This window comes from Genypterus blacodes, unplaced genomic scaffold (assembly GCF_046128005.1).
Source record: "Genypterus blacodes isolate CSIRO-AG114 ecotype Tasmania unplaced genomic scaffold, CSIRO-AGI_Gbla_v1 ptg000055l_1, whole genome shotgun sequence".
In the NCBI taxonomy this organism is placed as follows: Eukaryota; Metazoa; Chordata; class Actinopteri; order Ophidiiformes; family Ophidiidae; genus Genypterus; species Genypterus blacodes.
The window spans coordinates 4,754,464-4,779,559 of record NW_027466867.1 but is presented as its reverse complement, the minus strand read 5'-3'; the positions used below and the strand labels follow the sequence as shown (position 1 = coordinate 4,779,559).

Below are 25,096 nucleotides of genomic sequence, written 5' to 3'. Positions count from 1 at the left end.
ATACCCTAACCTGCCTACTTTGCAAACACACACACAAAAAGAATCCTCACCGACCACGATTTAACCTTCTCTGCAGCTTATCAATAGAATTAATTATCGCTCAGGGTGGTCTTTATGAATTATGCGCCGCGTTTATTTCAATTATCTCATATCCAAGTTCATTTCCGGACATATTTTTCAGTGGATCGTTCAGGCTGATTAGTCACCATCTCACTCACACACACACACACTTGGAAATCCCATTTTGTCATTTGCAGATTCTGTTTCTACCAGCTTGCATATGAATTGCTCTCATGTTAATGGAAGTGGGAGCATATCAAGGACAGGCAGGGAGCCGGTGATGCATGTAATGCTGATAAGAATTCCTCTCAACTCCATAATGCTTCAGCCAGGGAATTAGAAACCAGCATGAGTGAGATCCTCTCTCTCTATGTGCGCGTGCGTAAAGCTAAAATGTTTCCTCCCAGTCACCTTTACATCCTGTTTAACTGAGCCAACGCCAATCAAACCAGCAGAAATTGGCAAGTGGATACATTAAACACACTTGTTGGTGACTGAGGACTACATGAGTCTAGCACAGTTTCAACTCCAGGTCATCCCACTGAGAAGATCACAACTCCTGCAGGGGGAAGAAACACAATATGCAGGTCTGACGGCAGCACAGCACCTTATAGCCAACTGAGACCAAACGCTGCTCACCACAGCTGCACAGGCACACTGAGGCTCTCTACCCAAAGTAACTCAAGTAACTCAGAGGCTTAATATAAAGCCTTTGCTGACACACCTTACTGTAAACGGCACGTTCACACTCCACTTACATGGCGTTGTCACCCAGCTCCTCATACAGGTTGTTGGCAGTGCCTCCCCCAGGTTTGCCTGTCGGCACCGCCATCTGGATGCGGGCTGTTTTGGCACATTCTGCCTGGCGTCTGGACAGAGCGGAGAGGAAACTCAGTTAGTTTAGCCAAAGTTGTGAGCAAATAATGATCTAGAAAGTTTTCCAAAACTTTATAATTAGAGTTTGGTGACCAAAAGGTCCCCGGCTCAAGCTGCTTGGTCTGCGCCGAGCCAATTCACTCATTCCTGTTCCTGTCCTTGACTGCGACACGTGTGGTAACTCGTTTTCGCTCTATTCAGACTGTTTTAGAAAATGTGATCCATCTAAGCTGACCTCTCTTTTAAAGTATTAAATACAAAATAACCCCAGAGGAACATCAAGCAGATTTCACTACTCCCTCCACATCAAAGCGAGACACAGGAGCATATCACAGCCATCTTGTTCATGTGTGTATAGTTGGACGTGTACTGATGCCCCATTGTTGGCCGTCCTGTCGGTTGCGCTGACCCTTCCTGACCCCCTGACCTCGTTGTGCATTCATCACAGTGAAACGTGCGGCGAAGATGAGCAAGCGGTACTTACTCTTTGAATCTGTGCGATGTGAGAGACGCAGCAGGAGAGAGAGCAGCAGAGAGAGGCAGAGGCAGAGAGAGAGAGAGAGAGAGAGGGATTAGTGATTATTTGAGTCATAAATCATACGGTTCCTCTTGTTATCCAGCTTTACTCATTGCAAACTCTAGACAATTGCTCTTCATTACAGTCATTTAACAACACAGGAGACTTGTGATTATTAGGCAGATGATTAACAGTCTTCCTCCTCCTGTTTCGCTCACCCAACACTGTCCCCTGGTGACATCATCCGGTCAGCTCTGTCCCCCCAAAAATGGACGTTTTTTTATGCGTGTGTGTGTGTGCGTGTGTGTGTGTGCGTGTGTGTGTGTGTGTGTGTGTGTGTGTGTGTGTGTGGCGGTGAGGATGAATAGCTGTTTGTGGTGCTTTCGCAAAACAGCCTATTAGCATTGGCACAGGGGACACACTGCCAGGCCTGAGCTATCAAACCAGACAACTTGGCCAGGTGATGAAGGACTAAACACTGAGGGAGAGGCGCCGTCAACTGTGTCTCTTCATTTATCTGTCTGGCTGTCCTAACAACTGTCTTGCTGAACTGTGGGTGGAAATTCAACACCGCCAAGTCTTCCTCCGTGGCCTGTTAGCCTCGTTAGCATATCCCTCCTGACTTGAATCACACTTACTGTCTATACGTGACGATGACTATCATTATGGCGGGAACGCAGCAGACGATGATGATTACAGCCAGAATCAGCAGCGCCCCCTCCGTGTAGCCGACGCCCTGCACGGACTTCTTCACGCTGGTCACCACGTCGGGGGTTCGGATCTCTAGGATCCTCCCTCCAGTGGGCAGGTACGGCTGGAACTCTTTGTTGATGTCCAGGAGTTTGCCGTCGAGGAATCTACGGACGAGAAACACAACAGGTCCGGGGATCGTATTTCAGAATGAGTTAAGTCCCAGGCTCCAGTCCCACTCTGACGGATGTATTGGCGACGCTCTTACTTGAAGAGTTCCTGACGAGATATCGCTCTGTTTGTCAGCGGGTCAATAGCGTAAACCATCAGGTCTGACTTGGAGTAGTCCTCCTGCTGCTGTCCTTCGCCGACACGATGGGGCCCGTTGGTTTCCACGACAACCTTTGCGCCAGGTATCTGCTCCTGGACGTAGCGCTCCAAAATGCTGAGGCGACAGAGTAAACAGAGTGGCTGATCCTTACTGATTGTAATTTCTGTCTTATGTACTTGGCCACATCTTTTTATATAAGTGGCGAAAATATGCACCATAAGCTCACATCCACCTCCTACGTGCATGAACATAGGCAAGCAGACACCATACACATACGCACACACACACACACACTGTTGTCATCCTGTCAGCTAGGAAGACGTCACGCTGAGCAGTATTGATTCCTGTCCCCCTGCAAACACCTGCTCACAGAAGGAAAAGCTTCCACCAAGTAAGTGTGTGTGGGTGTGTATGTATGCCAGTGTGTGTGTAGGTTGCAAGAAAGCAGGCGGCGAGTGTTTTACCACATCATTATGGAGTTTAACAGCTTGACAGGACTGTTGTTCTCTAACTGTTAACTGGTGCAGAGGGCCCTCCTGCTGTGTGTGTGTGTGTGTGTGTGTGTGTGTGTGCCTGGCAAGATGGCAATATTTATACCAAAATGACATTGTATTTTCACAACAATTGAGAAAATTTGGCGGTGGTGGCGGCGGGTAATTACTGAAGGCTTCAAGAGGTGAGGCACGACAGCAAATCAATCGCCTTCAATTCTTCTCTCTTTTTTTTAACGGGAGGAACGTGATCAATTAATGGCTTTGTAAACATCTAACAAAGCAGCGCTGGGTAACACACTGGGGCTGTGTGAGACATGCGTCGCTAAAATAGAGTTTAATCTACAATGTTGTGAAATTACTTTTGACTTCTCAGGCTCCCACGGAAATATAATGTATATATCTCACATTGTAAGACATTTTAAACACAGGATTCGTTCCCGTGGGCCCATTTTGTCTTTCATGAGGGCAACTGGTTCCAGGAAACAACATCTCTATTTAAGTTGTGTCACTAGTTCAAGCAAAGCAGCATCAGCTCTATTGTTAAGATGTTGGGCTGTATGTGGAGATGAGAGCACACGTCTGCAGCTTTAACCCTTGTGACACCTGGCTTCAGCGGGATTCGATCCCTTTGTCAGTCCAAATAGAAAAGGAGCTCCTGATGGATGTTACCTGAGCAGATGGTCTTTGTTTTTCTCCACAACAGTCGGCGGCACGTTTAAGACGACGACTTGCATGTCCAACTGGTTCACGACTGACACCTACAAAAAAAAGAGAGAGAAAACCCATTAAATGACTTACATTTTGGCACTTCAAAGCTTTCTGAGAAGAGCATAAACTTTGATGGAAGGAAGTGGGGTCATCCTGCCCAATTTGCATTAAACATCATCTTGTTGAAATGGCTCATAAATGACTCGTAAAAAGAAATGATTAAATAACTGCCGACAACGTTAAGGAATCAAATTTACGCACCACAATCTCCGCCTTGCTGCTGTGCCCTTGACCGTAGTTGTCCGTGGCGACCACCTCAAACTTGAAATAGGTCCTCCTCATGTTGCGGTACATGATGGCCGTCTTCACCACGCCGCTGTACGGGTCGATGACGAAGCCGTCCTTGCTGTCTCTGGAGTCTTTGCCGGCAGGGGGTTGAATGTTTAGGCGGTACAACATGGCGCTGTAGTTGCCCGTGTCTTTATCCAGGGCCTGGGACAAGACAACAGTACACATTTATACTATATAATCTATGTTTGAGGTTGTTGTGTTCTAGTGCATCACCAGCATGACATTCAGACTCATTTTGATCTGTTTTGATTGATTTATTCAATTGAGTATGAGGCCAAATCACCAAAAAAAAAAAAAAAATGCATAACATATTGTTTCCTATTAGATTTACGAGATGATTTGCTTGTGATGCAGTTCTCTAAACCCACAGCAGGGGGTAAAGTGGTTCTTCTTGTGTGCAGGCCCATTCATCTGTTTTGTCATTCTGGCTAACTATCAAGCCTCTGCCTCTCCCTCCTTCACACACTCATGCACACCTCTCACAAGCGAGCACGTGAGCGCGCACGCACACACACACACACACACACACACACACACACACACACACACACTAGACTGACATTGATTTATTGCTGGCTCTTTACGAGGAGGGCTGAAGTATAGACTACAGATTTGGCTCCGAGACACCATCACACACTCGGGTTTGGGGGGGGAAACAACAACCCGAGGTGGGCGTAGTATTGAGTCAGCAAGTGGGAGAGATAGGAGGAGGAAGGAGGTCAAAATAAAGGATGGAAGGAGGACTGGATAGCTAGATGCACAGATCTGCTTCATATTCCTGTGGTAGTCAACTGCCATTAATAGTTTTAAGCAAAACAAAAATGCCACAAACATAAACCACTTGTGCCATTTTCTATTGCCTGAAAATATAACAATATAAAAACTCTATGTTTGCTATAAATTGGAGTATAAATATTAATATATATATCATATTACTGTGGTTGCAATATTAATGACAATTGCAAGTGCTGGAAGTGTTTTAAGCCTTCCTGCATTTTGACCCTCAAGCCAAATATTCTGAAAGGGAATGAGCAGCTTGGAACCAAAGAAGGTTAAAGCAGCCCCTCCGCCTGCCCCCACACACATGTGCCCGCTTTACAGTGGGACATCTGAGACGGAGCATCTTCACAGGAGAAGATTGATTGGGGTGATTGGAGTCAGTGGAGGAGGAGGAGGAGAGCATGTGAGGACACATTCCACATCTCAGGCTTTGCCGTTGTTTATGCGGTTTAAAAAGTGATGGAAAAGTATTTTCTAAATGTTTTTTGCATTTTTTCAAATTGGGTTGGCGAGTATGTTTGCAGATGTGAGACGGATCTGCAGTCTGATCAATATCTGCGCTCTGGTGTCCTCAGAGGGGTGAGAAGACACACACTCGAACACACACACACAAGCAGATGCCCAAGTGTGCTTCAGACAGATGTGATGGAGTTACACCACAATGAACTCACTCTTCATCTCAATGCCTTACCGTCTAACTTTCTTGGCATTCAAACCTTCCGTCTATCCATCCAGAGCGGCTCACACACGCTCCAACCCCCCCACCTTCCCCCTCCCCTCCTCCGTCTGTCCACTTTGTCTCTCGGCAGGACGCCACTTTCCCTCCCCTATCGCTTCCTTTGGACCTGCAGCTCTCCTCCCAACAGGGAGCCAGCAGGCTATTAGTTCCTCCCCTCAAGTCTATTAAAACTACTTCAACAGGTCTTAGAGCAGATTTCTGCCGAGTCGTTCTGGCCAAAAAGACTTTTCATTCATATGCGCCGCACGTGTCTGCGGCAAAATGGGAAAATAAATTGAAACAAAAGCGTCTGACAGTAAAAACATATTTGATACTTGTGACGCTGCCTTCCATTAGTTCCTGCTGATCAACGCTGTGTCTATTCTAATGAAGCAGAAGAGTCTCAGGTTGCTCTTACATGTAATAAAATGTGACTCTGTTCTGGCCTGAGGTGCTGCCACAGCCTCTTGTAGCATCAAGGCTCATTAGAACACACTGCTCCTCCTCAGATGACCCACATTTTCTAACCCTGGGATTCACATGGGTAATATAAAGTGGCTCCAGCCGTTTACTGTGGTATGAAATGCTGCCAAAAGCTGGACACACAAACACACGCAAACAAACACACTCCCCGAGCTTCAGGTTTTAAGGTTAAAGGAGTTAGATTTGGCAGCAAGATGTAACATTTGAAACATCAAACTGACATGACCTTCAGCAATGCACTTTACAGCAGCAAGGACCATCTTCAAATATATACGCAGCCACAACAGAGCAAGATAAACCAGGACCCAAAACAGCCACAAAACACTCCCAGAGTTTAAGTACCGTGGCCTTGTACACACAAAGTTTGTTTGTGTCTGTGTGTGTGTGTGTGTTAGTACCTGCACTTGCATGACAGAGGTGAAAGTTTTGGCATCTTCGGCGACCCCTCCGAGGTAGAGGGGCTTGGGGAACACTGGTGGGTGGTCGTTCTCGTCGCTGACGTCGATCACCACCCTGGCCGTGTTGGCTGCAGGACAAATATAAACACTTTATACATTTGGCATCAGCAAAAAGTTAAAAAGTGTGCCTGCGAATGTGTGAGACGTCTCCAGAAGAACCCTAGTAGCTCCATAATGAATTTGGCTCTCACACACACACACACACACTCAAGAAAAGAAACGCAGACTGCATTAAAAATACCAAAGGTCGAGCGACGGAGATAATCGAGAAACAATAAGGCCGACAATTTACAACCACGCGCTCGTCGAGATGAATCGAGCATTTAAAGGTTAAGTAGATTATCTTGTAGCGTTCCAATTCTTTGAGTTGAATTTCCAGGAATTAAAGATGGGGAAAGTCTCCAGTCCCCTCCGCAGGGACGGAGGGGTGTGAAGGCTTAACACAGATAAAACGGGCCTATGCGGATTATTGGCTACATTTCAGGAGCGAGCGAAACGGTGTTTACACATTCTGAAGCTCAGACTGCGTAATGATGCTGCTGCCGAGGCAACCCTGAGGTCGGAGTGTCGGGGACTCCTTCCTGGACTCCTTCCTGTGTGCCAGTTCTTCAACACAAATATGCATAAAAACCTTCAGGTAATGAAGCGCTGCTGTGAATGCCAAAACACCAAGAAGAACACATCTGCCAAGAGTCAAAGCAGATACACACACACAACACACACAAATTGGCTAAAATATGTTTGAGGTTGTGTTTGTTTGGTAGCAGGACCTCATTTAAACTGTAAATCATAAAAATCTACCAAAAGTCTATCCACTATTCATATGAGCCTCGCCCATTTGGGACTGAACTAGATTTTCTGCCAACTTTTTACGTTGTACCGCACTTGGAAGCGTACATCAGGAGGAGAACAAGTCAGCCTTGGTTGAGGTGCCTTCTACTTCAAACAAGCGTTCTTATTCTTGTTTCTTATAGTCAAAAACATGCTTCTTGGGAGCCTCCGTCATTCATATTCAGTGAAGGGGCTCAGTACAGAGAAGGAATGTTATCTGGTCCAAAGCAGCAAGGGGGTTCACGTCCCTGACTGACACCCACACAAGACGGCATCACAATACATCTTTGAACTGCACTCTTGAAAAGACTGACTTATGTGTCAGAAATAGGAAAAACAAATCCCAAGATAGCGAACCACTCAATCTCATCTTAAAGACGCTTTCCGCAGAGAAAGACAAAGGAAAGGAATCAAAAAGAAAAAAACACAAACGAGTAAAAGCAGACGCAAACAACCTGCTTATCTGCATCCACTAACCAAACCAAAAATATCTGCTTTCGACTCCAAACATCGCTCGCTTTATAAAACCGGATTAAGAGACGCCTGTTGATTTGTATCCAGATTAACATGTGCAAAATCAAAACAAGAAGGAGATTTCTAAATGACAACAATGATTTGGGGGTTCTTAATCCCGCTAATACGCTTAAACCCAGACGCTTGGGTGTTAGATGAAATGAGCACGGCATGTTGTAAACAGCATAATTAAAGAATGAGGAGCAACCCGGGCGGCTGAATGTTAATTACGCAAAACAGCAGATATGTTTGGAAAGAGGGGAAAAGAGAAGCAGAGGAGGGAGAAGAGCAAGAAGACGGCGAGGCAGAGGCCGTAGTTACAGTTAATGATTTTCATTTCAGCTGTATAATTAAAAACCTGGGGAAAAAAGCTTGTTTTGGTGGATCTGACAAAGGCAAACCCATTTTCCAGTTGAAATGATGGAAAGGAAAAGAATGAAAGTTGAAACTGAAAGTAAGTATTGGTGTCGGCACAAAGACCCGACACCAATTTTGCACCAATTTGGTCCACGAGGAACACACTGTGACGATTCACGCCGCAATACCTGCTAATGTGAATGGATTAGGGATCGGATCTTTGCTCTTCCAAACCGCACTCAGTATTTCAAACCGCTTCATCCCAGACTGGGCGGTGTCGCTGATTGACCAGTGGTGTTAAGATGAATATGTGCAGGAGGCTGAAGACGGATATTTTTCCGATAGATTGTTTCATCACCCCCTGGTAATGACAGACCCTGCCACGGCGATAGCCAATGGGGAGAGAGAGCAAGGAGCATCTCCATGGCGACAAGTGAGGGAGCGATACAGCGGACACGTTTAATAGACAGCTGAGAGAAATACAAGTGAAAGCTGGAGCTGGTGGGGAGCGCAGCCTGACAAGATAACCTTCATCACACACTGTAGCCTGTCCTGTAGTGTGTGTGTATGTGTGTGTGCGTGTGTGTGTCAAGATTAGAGAGGGAACAATTTAAAATCTTCCTCATGTGGCTGATGTAACCTCATGTCAAAATTGCAATCTCAGTCGAGCCTTAGAGCCGGAGAGTTCATACACACATACCACACTGTGGCAAACACACACACACACCCATGCACACACACACACGCACAAACAGACACACGCATGCACGCACACAGCTTTCACACTGTGGGAACTTTCACAGGAACTTTTATTTGTTTTTGCACACAACAAATTTCCTTTCCTTCCTCCCCCAGAAACCTCACTACCTCTACTTGTCTACTTACTCTTGGAGGGAGCTCGCAGGTTGGAGGACACCACCCTCATGGAATCGGCCTCCATCCTCAGTACATAGCTGGCATTGGCCTCGAAGTCCAGGGTCTTGGCAGTGGAAATGAGTCCCGTTGTTTCGTTTAATGCAAACACTCCTATAGAGCGGGAGAGAGAAGCATGTTGGAGAGTGAGGAACAGCGCGGGGTCGAGCACCTCGGCTGCTGACGGGCAGTTTCTAGCCCCGAGCTGCTGTGGACACCGTGTACCTTACGAACTGTGGCGAAGAACAGGCAGACAACAAGCCAACTATTGAGAAACTCGAGTCCAAAGCTGCTCTATGTCTCTGGTAAGATGGCAGAAACTTCCAATTGTCATAGGGTTGATAACTACTACTATCTAATACACAACATATATAACATATAATCATTGCGCCATGGATAATTCCTCTAAGCTAGACTGTGGAGTCAACACGTCAACAACTGAGCACAGCAACGTGAGTGTGCAGCTTTGCGCTCACTCACCTCCCTCGTTGCCTTCGATGATGGAGTAAATGATGGTTTGATTGACAGCAGCTGCCAGAATGACTCCCACGGGGGTTCCGACAGGAGCGTCCTCACTCACTGCTGGAAAACTGGGAACACATCAGCAGTCTTTGTACTTGGCAAATTAAAATCAGCCGAGAGTTACGTCTATCAGCAAGATCATGTTTCCTCTGGATTCTTGGCGCTGGTGTCATTTTAATAACTGCAGTTTGTTTGTTTTAGCCAAAACCCAGGTTTGGATCAATGCTGGCCGGCTAGTTGGGGTCAGGACCATCGGGATTGGTTTGTTTTCAAATCAGTGAAAGGTCAAGGCCACAGGGTGAGGTCAACTTTAGAGCCCAGTGCTAATGCATAGGGGCATACCGAGGGTGAATATTATGGAAATCTCTCACACACACACACACACACACACACACACACACACACACACACACACACACACACACACACACACACACACACACACACACACACACACACACACACACACACACACACAGTCTCACTGAGGGATGTCAAACACACAACACTTCTTCCATCAAACCAGCAGTGCATTTCTGTGTTTCTATCTTATTTTGATTTGATCTCTTGTCCTCCACACCACGAATCGCCTTTCCCCTGTTCAGTTCTGTATGTTTTAACAAACACTTTGCACTACTTTCAAACTTCTGGGAGGTTTTGAAGAAAAGTTTGATTGGCTTTCAATAATGCAGTCGTGAGCACGAGCGGGAGCGTTGGTGAAATCTCCAACGTCTGACAAGTCCGATTCCTCTTCTTCATACACTCTTACATGTGTGGAGTGATGAAATTCTTCATCTTCTTCATGATGCAGATGCTTTCTGAATTCTGACCAGCCAGATTATTGTTTGTACTGCAGAAGCACAGTACAACACAGCTTGGACAGATCAATATAAGCAGTGAGTTGCTCATGGTGATGGATTAATGGCCTTGAGCAAGATTCAAGCAAGGAAAATGTTTGATCTTAATCAAAACATCATTGGGTTAAAATGTGTTACCATAAAAACTGTGTGGTGTTTCTTCTTAATCTAAAGTTCGAACAGCAGGTCTCCCCCATCAGTGGTCCAATCCAAACAGTGGACTTTAACAGCTTTCAGAGGGCCTAGTCAAACACTTTGTGGGCATTTCTCCCTGCTCACAAACCCGACAGATTCAAATCTGGCAACGCTCAAACCTCCAGCAGATTTCACTTCATTAAACAAACGCAGCTCCGTCATTAGGCCAACAGTCACAGCTGGCTAAACAGTATAACACAGGCGACGACCAACTGGCTCGGCTACAGAGTAATCACAATCTGATGAGTGCAGGAGCGAGGGATGGAGAGAGAGAGAGAGAGAGAGAGAGAGAGAGAGAGAGAGAGAGAGACAGTGTGTGGGTGTTTGTTGTGTGGACCTACAGTGCAGTCAGACGGTTCTCTAACCACCTGCTCTGCCCGAGCAGCTCGACATGCAAACATGAAAGAAGCCTCCATTTGGAGAATCCTCCCCTCCGGCATCTGCTGCCTGTCCGCCGCTCCAAACAGCTTCCTGTTAGCGATCACAACTTCTCTGGTCGATATTGAGACTGAGCTTCTCTACCAAAATCTCTCCACTCTCACTCTCTCCATCCCGAACTCCATCATCCCTATCTGCTCTCTCCACCGCCGGCCCCCCTCCATCAAAGCACACACACACACACGACAAAATGCATTTGTGGCCAAACGCAGGGACTCCCTACACATATACATCTTCACACACATACACCTCATTATCTCCCAAGTAAACCCCCTGTGAGCTCTCTAATCGTCCCTGTTCTAACTACTGCAAGCTGGGCTGTGACTGATAAGCACGCACACACACACACACACGCACACACACACACACACCCACAGGATTGAGGCTGAAGTTCTGATTGAATGCAGGATATGGCCGTATGTATACCGACACACAAACCTAGATAGGCGGTAGCCGTTCTTTGTGAGGGAGAAGACAGAATAATGAGGATAGTGATAGATGGTGGCAATGCCCCCCCCTCTCTCTCAACCACTGTCATTCATTCTCTCTATCTCACTCATTACGTTCTCTCTCTTTACACCTCCTTTCTTTACGACCCACAGTCTCCCCTCCTCGTCTTTATTCTTCGTCCTTCCTCCCATCACCACTTGGCTTCCATTCATCTTCTCTCTCTCTCTTTTCTTTGTGTATTATCATCTGTGCTCAATCCTCTCCCGTATCCACCTGCTCTGACATCATCAAAAGGAGAACATTTACCGTGCGTTCCGTCTCGCCTTTCTACTCTCTCCTTCCTCTCCTCTCCCCCATTCCTTCATGTCTTTCAGAGGGCTGCCAATTGATTCTAGTACTGTTAGGCGTGGTAACGGCGTTTATGGGCGAGCAGGTGTTCTCCAACTCACTTCTTCTTGTGCCAAGGTTTCAATTTCCGCAACATTCCACTTTCCGTTAAAAGTGAAGTTATGTGAAGGTGAAACGCTGCACAGGTTCTCATTTTGATTTACGCATTCTAACTCTCCCTTGCTGCAGCACCAAGGCACAGACTGAGTGAAAACAGGCGGTTGCTGACTGCATCCATGAGTTTGTATGCATTTTCCGGGTGAACCTCAATTTTTCTAATGACAAAAACAATATCCAACAACAAAATGAAGGCATATGGTTGAATAGTTATTTTCTACACCTCTTCCTGTCCCCACATCTCACTCACTTCAGCAATTCCAGTTCTCACACACCCACACCCCAACCAACCCGCCCACCCACCCACCAACCCACCCTCACACACACACACACTCCTTCTTCGTCACTCCCTTGCTGTGTCAATCACTCACGTCACCAGCTGCTCGTCTCTCCTTTTTTACTATATGCCGCTGTCACAACGTCTTGTCAGCTGTCAGTCAACCGGCTACGCCTGAGCTTAGTCGCAGCGAATTGAAATGAGTGGTGCGGGCGAGCGAGCGGACTCGTCGAACTGGTAACACACAACACGAATGCAAAGCTTGACGGAGCAAAGAAGAGAGACGGAGCGAGGCGGTGTGGGAAAGACGGGACAGTAGATAAGACATGTAAGGGGGTTTGGCAGGAAAGAGAGACAATTGCAGCGAAGATGACAGAGGAGAGAGTAAGAACAGAAAGGAGGTGGCAGTCTGTGTGTGTGTGTATGTGTGTGTGTGCCCGACCGGCTGATAACATCTTCCTGTTTAATGTCTCCTGCAGTAAAACCCAGAGACGGGTCCAAGCAACGAAGAAGAACATCTCTGTTGACTCAAATTGGATTAAAATATACAATGTTGTTTTAGTTTGGGCAATTTTAAATCTAATATGAATTTATATCGACTACGTTTCACTGAATATAAATGAGAGATTTCTGTGTGTGTGTGTGTAGAGTATGGCAAAGATTTTCCTTGATTCTTAACTGCCAACTTTCCATTATATTTTTGGCGGACATGACTGTCTCTCTCTCTCTCACTCTCTCTCTCTCCATCTCAGACTCTTTCTTGATGGCTACGGGATAAATTGTCGAATGTCTGAGGCCGATAAGGAAGCAGAACAAATGAAATCTCCTCACATTTGCACGAGTCGATAGAGCAGGATTGTGCACATTTACACACACACACACACACACACACACACCCACACACCTGTCTGTATGAATGCATGTCAGTCTGCTCATTAGGATCATGCAGCAGTATGCAGCTTGAAAGAAAAATCCAACTGCGCTCCAAATCGCTCCGTAGAGATTTACTGTAACGCAGATTTGCTGAGGAAAAATGGCCGCAGTGGTTTTGCCGTCTGAAGAAGTTAAATTTCTAATCTAGCCAGTTAGAGGAGATGAGGAAGGCTTTCCCGGTGCTTTTCCTGCGTGACCCTCCGCGCCGAGGTCACCCCGACCTTCAAATCTCATTTGTCTTCACCGCCACTGTGACGTTGAACTCTGGGATTAGGCTGTAGCAGCATGACTAAGCCCGTTTGTTAGACGTGGGAGAGGCGCGTTTTGTTCTTATACGGTTATTGTAGTGGCGACTAATCTTGTATGACTCGCGTCTCCCTTCGAGCACAAAGCTCACACGGGAATGTAATCCCTTTTATCTGAGATATCAAAATGACCACCTGTGCACGCTTTAAAATTGGATTTGCAATGACGTGTGTTTGTTATTTGATGCATGCATGCACGTGTGTGTCTGTGTGTATGAGATCTGCTGGGTCCTGCCTTTCAAAAATGAGGCAAATGGCCACAGAGAAAACACACACACACACACACACACACACACACACACACACACACACTCACATAGCAGCAGCAGCATAAAAGATGAGTGCTGTGTATGGACGTCCATCTTTCTGACTGACAACTGACTGTAAACAGGTCCTTCTGAATCCTCTGCAGTGTCTTTCTGTCTGTCTGTCTGTCTGTCTGTCTGTGTGCGTGCGTGCGTGCGTGTGTCTCTGTGTCCATCGGCATCGCAACATACTCTTGAATAATTTCACTATACTTGTGCTTGTCTGCTTGTTTTTCCCCCTCCCGTCTCCTTCACTCTGTCCTGTGTGATGCCTCTGTTCTCTATGTTGTGTGTGTGTGTGTGTGTGATTCTGCTTGCATGTCAGTGTCTGTTCCAGCCATAATTGTGAAACAGCATTTTCTCCGTTTTCAGCTTTCCCTCACATTTCTTCTCTCAAACTTTCTCTTCTCCTTTCCACTCCTTCTCTCCATTACGCCACCTGAACTTAAACCTCTCTTTCTCTCCTTCTCCCTCTCCTCACTTCATCCCATCCTTCTTCCTTACTTCCCCTTCTCACCTTTCTTCCCCTCTTCCAGCTGCAAGCCGCCTCATAAATAACCACAGTGGCGGCGGCGGCTGTTTGCTATTTTTGTTGTCGGAGCCGTAACATTGCCAGCAGCGCCGCATTGTGCACTCGCCTGTTTACGCGCGTCAACAAAACAAGGTAACCTTCAATGAGGCGGTTACACATATATTTATAGAGGCGCAGAACAAATGTGCTTGTTTTTGCGCGTGACAGGGAGGACGCATTTATCTCATTGTTAAAATGCTTAAGGGCTTCGGGGACTTAAGACGAAGGAGATGAAACAGTGTTGACTTGGTAAAGAGACAGTGAAGTATAGAGGCCAGAGGAGGACAACAATCATTTCACCAAGTCTAAGTGAGAGCACAAGATGTTCATCAATACAAAATAACTTAACTATTAGATCAGAAAATGACTACAGGATTCCAGAAGGGCAAGATTACAATTTGCACCTACTAATGTTTAACACACCCCATGAAATGAATCTCTACAGAGGAAAAAGAGCACAATTTGTTCTTTTTGACATAGTTCAAGACATTTAATATGTACATTTTTATCTGTATCACCTTCTGCTCTGCTAGAAATACTGGCTTCTGGCTAATTGGTGTCTTAATGGTTAATGCCCCTGCTGCCCTTGAGCAAGGCAATAGGCTGTAGAGCTGGAGCTTTTATTTCAATTGAAATATCTGAACGCGAGCGACTCAGCCCAGCTGTGACCCCTGCGACCCCACCCCCCGCCGACCTCTTGTGATTCTTGAACACTGTGACTGTCAGTGTGAAGCAGCTGATAAACGTGGTCGCCTTTTATCTCAATCACTTGCCGCCGTGTCGCTTGTTCCTTCCACCCGAGCGGTGATGCAACGCGAAGCAACACCGCTGCAATCCTGATCTCACAGTTTTGAGATGAAAAACAAAGCTTTGATGTTTAGAAGTGTCGCACTTCTTAACTCTCGTCGCCACTTCCTAATTAACATTCATTAACAAAGTAACAGGCTATGAAGCATCTGAACAGAGAGGGAGAGGAGGCGCAGATGAACACACACACACACACACACGCACACACACACTTGAACATGCATATGTAAGCGAGGAAAGTGGTGGGAGGAATAAGTAGCTTTCAATAATCTTTTGAAATATTTTGTTTCTGAGCGCTTAACCGCACGCTGATAATTGCCACTGGGTGCACATAAGTATGCATGTGTGCGGTACGGTGACTGCATACTAATGCTGCAGGTGCAAGGACATTTCCACACACACACAAGAACGAGGGAGAGAGAGAGAGAGAGAGAGAGAGAGAGAGAGAGAGAGAGAGAGAGAGAGAGAGAGAGAGAGAGAGAGAGAGAGAGAGGAGGGGAGAGAGAGAAGGAGAGAGACAGAGAGAGAGATATGAAGTGGTTCCCAAACTGGAACGTGCAATGACTCGATTTAATTTTTAAAAGGTTAAAATTTCTTGTCCTTTTCATTTCAGTACAACCCAATCTATCGCTGGTGTGGTGAGATTGAGAGTCACCACTTTAACACGATGAAAACAGGTCAATTCTAGATGATTAAAGCCATTGTTTCACTTTAACGTCGCACAAAAATCAAACAACAGTGACGTGCCGACATCTTTTCAGTGGGGTGTTCGTGTCCCTGTGGGTTGGCGGAATTGGAACACCTGTGGATCGGTGGCGGGTGCCAGCATTAGAATAATTCCCTGACGAGTCCTCGGCCGTTGTGCGTTTGAGCATGACCGTCCCGTGCTGCCCTGTGGCAGATCTGCAGCGTCAGCACCAACACCTCATTACGTCTCGTTTTAGTTTGCTACGTCTAATCTTACACGCAGGTCCATGAGCAACTTTTATGATGCAACATATCACCTATAAGTCAATCTTTCAGAACAAAACAGATGCTGAATCAGCGGGAAATAAGCGTACAAAATGTAACAGTCCTGCTACATTTTGTCCTATTTCCCCACGTCATCTAGAGCTCAAATGTAGAGAGCCAGCACACACCACACACATGAATATTGGTGATTCAGCCATTGCGAATGGTTATAAAAACAACCCCACTGAAAAAAATTTAGCCACATTAACGAGCTCTTAAACCCACGCAGATACAATCATTAGCCTCAATTTAACAAAGCCCGGATAATTGATTTTGAAAACTGCTGCGGAATTAGCTGCAGAAAAATAAGAGGAAAACAAAACTAAGGCTAATGTAAAATATAACATACATAGAAATAAGGACGAATAAACTATTTTGCCGGAAGAATTGATTCATATTCATTGTATCTTATAGTTAGTGAGCCTAAATCGCAATTACCCCCAAAACAGCCCCATTAGCATGTGGCTAATGACGCTCGATGGACAACAAAAACAACAACAAAGATCCATATATAAGCGACTGAAATGGCTGCGCAGCTACGCCTCTCCTTTCTGAAATCTGAGACGGCTGAGTGACTAAGACAGAACAGATAAGCGAAAGGAGCCAAGGAAAAAGGCTACAAAACGCCATTTTGAAAGGATTTGACATAAAAGTCCCAAGAGAGATGAAATACTACCAAAATAAAACGAGTAATTGTATCATTCTGCACATTGTCGTTTTTTCTCTGAACCATTTCTACAAACGGGTCACTTTGTCTGGGAGCAGAGACATTAGCAGCCCCACTTGAAATGAGTCAGCATGTTTGCCGACGCCCGGCGCTGAGTCGTGGCGTTATCTCCCCCGCGGTTTTCATCTAAATCTGATCTGAGGCGTCTGAGATAGTGCCTGACAGACCAAATAAAAACAAGCCAACGGAGCAGCACAGAGCAGCCAGAGCAATTCATCCGCTCCAATGTCAACGTGACGGTGGCGGGACGGAGCAAAAAGCCATTAACAGAGGAAATTAGACCCAATACTGTACGGTGAGGAGGACACGGCTATATATCAAGATAAAGAACGACAGCGGCGCGGCGGGGTCGGGCCAGGGAGAGAGAGAGAGAGAGAGAGAGGAAAGAAGGATGATAGAGAGAGTGACAGACAGAGCGCGATGGAGATAATAGCTGCAAGATTACGGCCCAATTTCTCATCTGACCCGCCGCCTGCATCTTTGCGTGCCCAACCAATCACAAGAGGGAAAACCTGCGCCAACCTGCTGACCTCATAAAACTAAAGACGATCAGGAAGACTTATAACGGCGACGGCAGAGAGCACTCGCGTGTACGTGTGTGTGTGTACTACAGTAAAAGATGACATGTTTTGGTTGAATGTGTGGCTCTTCTTTCCAAGTACAGAGACAGTGTGTGTGTATGGTTATGTGTGTGTATATGCAAAATTCACCCACTTTGTTCATTTATATGGAATCGCACTGAAACAGTGTGCAACACCACCAACAACACAACAACCCAGCTGACGATAACTTGTTTCTGCACTACACTCAGGCTTCCATACATTTTTAATGGAAACATTAGTTGTCCCATTAAGACATTTTCAATCTGTACTATGCTGTTTCGTTTATTTCGGCAGATGAAAAACAAATCCTTTGTCTCCCGTCAGGCGCGCTAGCTGGGCGCCGTCCAAGCTCTCTGGATGGTTATTTGTTTTGTTGTTTGGTGGAATGTGTAAAACTGAGATGAATGCCTATTCGATCCCCGTAGGGATTTGTTCTGCAACAAATGAATGGCGGCATTCCCATTTTTGTGTGTGTGTGTGTACCTGTATTCTTCCTGAGTAAAGATGGGAATGACAGACGGCTGCAGGACCGTGATCACTACCAGCGTCGTGTTCTTCTTCACAGGCTCGCCGCCGTCGTAGGCCACCACCACCAGCTGTAGGGAGAGAGAGACGGACAAGTAAATCGATGGCGCTCAGGTCACGACAGGCAAAAATAGACCTTAAACATTTCCGAAACAATACTTTTAAATGTTAATGGGATCCCTGTGGTGAGCCTAATGTTGCCTCCTTAGCCTTTCCTCTGTGTTTAATTGGGAGGTATCCACTGTTAATCAGACCCCACGGAATCCTAATGATGATATTGTATTTATTACCCTTTATTTAGCTAAGGAATGCTTAGCGTGACCTCATTTCCAGCGCTACACATTCCCTCGTGGTCCGTCGTCTGCAAAGTCTGGCTGCTGGTTAACTTCAAGCTAACACATCTTGCAGATTCCCACGATTCCTTTTTTCATTTAAATGTCTTTGCAACGTTTTAATGTGCAGAAAACAAACAAACCCGCACTAAAACAAATCTGTGCTCCTTTGCTCCAGCTGCATCGTGATTGAGCTCCTGGAACAAACATACATGCACCCTGAAATTGCACAGACCCTCGTTCATAATCCCTAAATTGCGGCCCATTTTCCAACCGATCCATTATATTTGAGTTATTGGGAGCAAGTGCGGCAGAGCGAGTCCCATGAGGGATATCTTTCCAAGATGCGGAATCGTTGTTGTGTTAATTAAACCTCAATAAAAAGATGAAATTAGCTTTGCCCAAGGCCCAAATGTGGGGCACTGCTGGGAAAAAGGCCGTCTGCAAACCAATAAACTGCTGCCAGACACTATGTACTGGGAATAGGGATTTATACAAGTGCTCTTGGCAAACACACCTCTGTGTACACAAAGGCTACACACAGCCACACATAATCCGGACATCCTGATCAAATTAATCATCAATGACCGACCTCCTCCCTCCCGCTAGAACACAGATCCAAACACTAAGGGGATTTTCCTCTCTGTTAACGTTGGGATGGATCAAGCAACATCCCCAATGGATGTATGGTATAGAAGAGATCCATTTCATTGATTGGGAATACATAAAGTAGATACAACGCAGCATGTGGTGATTACATTTGAAATACAGACTCAGTTATATTTAATGCACCACATACATTAACACCTGATCTTTCCATCGTCCTTTGCTGCTGTGTCCTTCCATTGCAGGTGTTTGTGTTATGTTTAAAGAAGCAGAGATTTAAAATAGCTCCCTGTTTAGAAGTCTGCATGAGAGGAATTCCATCTAACTGCTGTGTGCGTGTATATGTGTGTGTATATACTTACGCTGAACATGAGGTTGGGCTCCTCATTGAGATTGACTCTGGTAACCACATTCCCCGTCTGCTCCTCCACATCAAATATACTGGCAGAGTATGGAAACGCCTCCTGGTCCACTCTGTAGCGCACTAAAGCTGCCAGCGTGCTCTGTCAGGGAAAGGAGCAGATGCTTTACGGTTACGGGGACAAATTTAGATGAATGTTGCATTAGGGTCAAACTTGGACCTTTTTTTTGTGGGAGCCTTAAAATCAAAGCTCAGGGTAGCGTAATGACCGTTTAAGGTTATCCAAAGCTATTAGCATTGGGCCCCAAATGTCAAACAGAGTGGCCCTCTCTAAATAATTATGAAGCAGTTAAAAGTGCAGCACTGCCTCCTCCACACACACAGCAGATAAATGAGATTTAGACCCTCTAAATGAATTAACCTTTCAAGTGTGATTTATAAAGAGCACACTGCAAAGAGGGCACCGACCAAGATGATGCAAAATATCACAAAATACATAAAATCCTCCCCTTTTGTGTTTCATACTGCTGGTTGAAATACGTCCCTGTTATGATACTGGCCAGAGAGAGAGAGACAGAGAGACAGAGAGAGCTGTCTAGCCAGATAGAGTGTTAGGAGGGGAAGGACTCAAAGATGGAAACAAGAAACACAAGTCAGATATTTATATAAGGCAAAGGACTAAAGCAGGGTAACTAAAGTAACAAATACTGGAGCTAAATAATGCTCAGGGAATAAGGGTAAACTAAAGACAACTCACACTGAGCAAGAAAGCAATAAACTTATCATGTTAAATACAAAGAAGTAGGCATAAACTTTGCAGAACTCAAACAAACAAGAAGACAAATGAGGATAAGGAGAGAAAACGCAGATCAAGAGGGCGAAAGAGGATTTATCAGACTTAGCTGAAAACAACCAGGGTGAACCAACAAGAGGTGCGGGAAAGACGCAGACTGAATAGATCCAGGGTTGATAACAACAGGTGAGGACAATCATACAGGTGGCAACATTCAAGTAACGCCAGTTAAGAAACACAAGTTCAGGAAGCCACAACACAAACACAACAACAGAGACTCCTACAAAATAAAACAAGAAATGTTTCAACCAAAAACATAGGAACACGACAGTACCAGTGTGCTTTAACAATCACCATTGAAACTGTGAGCCACGAGAGTCAATTAACTGATTAGAGAATCTGTTATTTAAAAGGAGATTTGGAAATAACATCAAAAGTCATTCCATAAGCACGAGCCAGCTCAAGATGTTCCCAAACTGGAACTTGAAGCCCTGATCTCAGCAGCCGTGGGTGCAAAATCTAACACCAGCAAAGCATCAAACACAGAAGAAGAACCCTGTCCCAGTGCATCCAAACACAACGAGACAATGAGAAGCCGTGAGTCATTGTGATTGTAACGGTATCTAAGGTCGGGTTTCCTTTCAGACTCGTGAATGATTCAGCGACCCCACTGCAGACCATTATCTAATTAGAGGGGTAAATAGATGCTCTTTGTCTCCCAATAGTCTCTCCTGGAAGAGGAACGAGCTTTTGTGGAGGTGCGGCAGTCGTGAGTGCTGCTTCAAAGTCCCCACATAAGCTTTCATGGAATGGTGTCGGTTCTCCTTTTTGAGAAACACTTTGGGGCGTGAAGGATATGAATGAAACTTGCACTTGGATACATTTGCTTGTTTGAGCTTTAACACACACAGGCGAGACAGTGAAACCTTAGTTTTCTGATCCCAAAGGCTACAGATTGATCCTTAAAGCTTTAATTCTCCATGTAGGAAGGCAGCCAACGCATTAGTCAAAGGATGAAGGAGTCTTAAGGAGGTGTTAAGCTGAAACATTAATAGTGAACAGCTTTGCACAGAGCGATTACAGTTCATATCAGCATCTAAACAAATGACTGCGTGTGACTCAGCACATCCACGCAGGCTGGTTTCGTGCTGCATTCAGGCCCTGCTGGAAGTACTTTATAACCTTTTAATCCGGGAGTTCACTGCTCTGCTGCTGACTTTCTAATGGCTCACAACGGCCCACTAAGTGACGCAGGCCTCACTTTATTGCGAGCCGTGTAAAGTCACCTGTGGTACAAAGACACTTGGCGTTAAAAGCACTTTTGAGGTTTCGCTTATTGCTGCATTGGGGTAGAAGAAAACTGAAAAAACAGCTCTACGGGGGAGGAAGAAGTGCAGGCGTATACAAATTGCACACGGGAGCCAAGGATCATTATGTTGCATCATTCTCACAGAGAGGCAGACTGCTGGAGAAAACACAGTTTGAGTGAATAGCGACAGTCGGAAACACTCACAGCGGGGTCGGAGTCGTTAGCCATCACCGTGGTAACGATGGTTCCCTTGATGGCGTTGGGTGCAACCATTCCTCGGTACACCGCCCGGCTGAACACCGGAGAAAAGTCATTCATGTCCTGGAGACACACACACACACAGAGACAGCTTTGCTTTACCCTTGAAATTCTCTCTCTCTCTCTCGAAGATGAGACACACACACACACACACACCATTATTTTGATTGTGACAGTGGCAAGCCCGGGCGGCATGGTTCCCTCTGAGTCCAGCGCCTCCACGATGAATGTGTACGTGGCTTCCACTTGGGTCAGGGCCTCGTAGTCCAGAACCTTCCGCACCGAGAGCTCTCCTGTCGCTGGGTCGATGCGGAACAGCCGCAAGACCTCTCGACCTCCTGACCCCTGATCGGCTCTGATCCGGTACGTCAGATTGGAAGTGAGGTCGGCGTCCGTCGCCTGGGAGGGACAGAGAGAGAGAGCGAGAGAGAGAGAGAGAGAGAGAGAGAGAGAGAGGGAGAAGGAGAGTGAGAACATCATTGCCAGGTGGATTTTATGGTGAGCTACATGTCCCGATGCTCTGAACGCTCCGTCGTATTCTCATTCCTGTGTCGAGGCGGCGTGTCTGGATTCGCCGGCGGTCGTGACCTTTGTATTCCGGCTGGTGGTCCGTATCTTACCTCTCCTTCTGCGACCACTTTCACTGTTTGCAGCTGCAAGGAAATATTGCTTCCCCTTTTTACCCATTTTGCAATCGTTTGCAATTGGCACGCTATCTGGCAAACTGGAAATTCACACTTTCCACTGCCAACTGGGGAGTAATAACACACCAGTTTTGTCATTTTTAAATAAATTTCGTCTGACTGGACTTAAAGGGGAAAGTTGACTGGAAAATGGAATACAGGTCTGTGGATTTGACCTGGGGAAAATATAGCACCAAGACTTAAGATTCAAACAGCTTGTTCAAGTGTTTGACTCTCTTATATACTTTTAATTTGAAACTTATCAAGGTTTCCCGAACAGTTTTGTTCTGTATTCCCTCCGTATTTCTCTCGCTCACCTGGACTCTCAGTATGGGCGTGTCCTTAGGACTGTTTTCAGGCAGCTCCACGCTGTACGCCTGCTGGGTGAACACCGGGCTGTTGTCGTCCACGTCCAGAACGGTGATGGACAGCGTTATGCGGGAACGCCGGGGGTCCGCGGCGCCGTCCCACGCTTCCACCACCAGATCGTAGTGACCTTTGACCTTTGGGTGACAGACATTAACAGTCAGTCAGTCCTTTAGCGCTGCGTTTTAAACATGCAATGACATTTATTAGAGACTTGAACCAATCGACCAAACGACCCTGCTGACCTCTCTGTCCAGTGAAACAGAGGTGCTGATGGCCCCGCTGGCATTGATGGAGAACAGGTCCTGGTGGTTGACAAGCCGATAATGGACCTGACCGCTTGGCCCCAAGTCTACGTCTGTGGCCTGGAGATCACAAACACACACACACACAGAGCATAAACAACAAGCACTTCCAATCAGCCTTATTGACACGCATGCAAGTCATCAGTCTGCCTGTGGAGCCAAATCGCTCACTTAAGGAAAAGAGAAGCTTCATTCAAATCAAGATAAATGTGAGTGTGTGAAATGTGATTTCTCAACATTATTAAACCACTTAATGGCATCTGAAAGGAAGTGTGTGTGTGTGTGTGTGTGTGTGTGTGTGTGTGTGTGTGTGTGTGTGTGTGTGTGTGTGTGTGTGTGTGTGTGTGTGTGTTTGAGAGACAGCGATGACTCAAACTTTTCAGCTCCTGTTTCCTGGCTTTATGGATCACTCTGCTTTGCTTTTTCCAGACTCTACAATGTATTATTATCATAACCTCGTCCTCTCTCTGAACCTGTAACCCTTTACTGTTAAACCCCAGCGCTATATGTCATCAAATGCAGTAAATTCTTCCTCCCTTCTGGTAGTGATTGTTCAACCTTTCCCGACTTAATGAGACACTGGTTTCAATTATCACTCAAAAAAGTTACAGTGTCTTCGTTCCACTTCTTTAATTTGACTTTCTTCCTGTATTTAAGGACTACACACACACTCTCACTCACACTCACACTCACACACACACACACACACACACACGTCTCCTCTACTTTGAAATAATAAAAGGAGACTGAGGAGGTGACATATTGCCAGCCAGCGTTCCTTTCACTCTGCTGAGTGTGTTATCCCATCCAATCACCCCTCAGTTGACATTAGAATAGATGAGAAGAGAGTAAAGGAGCAGAGCACTGAAAATATTAAATGTGTGCGTGTGTGTGCAGCATAAGTATGTGTGTGTGTGTTTCTGCTTCTGTGGATGGATGATAGTTACAGAGTCTCTGAAGTGACACTAGCAAAAACAATATCTCGCTTAAGAGATCAATAATTTACTGTGATTCTCTCTTATTATCCCGCATATCAAAGCATGTGTGATCAGGGAATAACACACACGTGCGCACAACAACAACCAACCGTGTTGTCAGTTAATTGATACACTTAACATTCTGTGTATTCCTCCCCAGCACCGCCGCGCTGCTGATATTTCACAACTCGGAGTTTACAAGCTCAGAACGGGATTTTAATTGAAATGACATCGGCGACATCATCATTCTGCTCAGCGCGTATCAGATAGTAAGAAAGGGAAATCATTTTGACATTGCCGATGAAGATTTAATTGTTAATTGGTCGTCACTGATTGCATTTTGTGATCAATCCACGCATGATCGCTTTCAGTGGGGCAGATTTATGTGGAATATTACAGGGATACTGGGATATTAAATCAGATATTAGAGATACTACAGCGCTCGCTCTCTCTGGAGGCGTATCACCAAATGATACCATTATGCAGAATATTTACAGATGAGGGAAAACAAAGGCGGCGGTCAGGAGCTGCAGGCTGGAGCTGAACTGAAGTTATTATCTTCTTGCAGGGATGCGGGTGGGAGTTGGGGACTGACTTGCTTCTTCTCAGCACACTGCAATGCATGCTGGGACATTTGTGAACACTTCTTTAATAGTATATGTGCACTATATCTTTGTAAAGTAAACAAAAGCAGTCTGATCCCTTCTACACATTCATCTCTAACCTGCATTACTGGGGTCTATTTTCTCTGCTCTACTGCATCACGACCAACTCTCGCCAGTTTCCCCCTCCAATTTTGGGGGGGATCATTAAAGTTTCATCTGGTCTCACACTGACTTATAATTAGGAGCTGCCTTGCGAGTGTTTGTTAGCTGTAAGAGAGAAAGAATGAACTCCCCTTGTGATTTGTATTCAGGGGTTCATCGCTATCTGCAAAACGCTGCCGAAGGTTTAAAGGAGTATCAAGTACGGGTGTTTGGAAGAGGGGTCGAAATGAG

The 25,096-nt window shown here is 45.7% G+C and overlaps 1 protein-coding gene across 1 annotated transcript in view; it reads right to left on the bottom strand.

The window, feature by feature from the left end:
- Positions 1 to 25,096, bottom strand: part of LOC143001890 (protocadherin-15-like) — a 60,307-nt gene that overhangs the window by 3,066 nt on the left and 32,145 nt on the right. Inside the window, 15 exon segments of the mRNA XM_076151732.1 lie at positions 790 to 929; positions 1,421 to 1,429; positions 2,092 to 2,310; positions 2,412 to 2,588; positions 3,638 to 3,726; positions 3,938 to 4,168; positions 6,407 to 6,534; positions 9,053 to 9,193; positions 9,560 to 9,669; positions 18,067 to 18,179; positions 19,409 to 19,549; positions 21,714 to 21,830; positions 21,924 to 22,166; positions 22,768 to 22,953; positions 23,062 to 23,181. Of these exon segments, the coding sequence (XP_076007847.1) occupies positions 790 to 929; positions 1,421 to 1,429; positions 2,092 to 2,310; positions 2,412 to 2,588; positions 3,638 to 3,726; positions 3,938 to 4,168; positions 6,407 to 6,534; positions 9,053 to 9,193; positions 9,560 to 9,669; positions 18,067 to 18,179; positions 19,409 to 19,549; positions 21,714 to 21,830; positions 21,924 to 22,166; positions 22,768 to 22,953; positions 23,062 to 23,181 (2,164 nt within the window).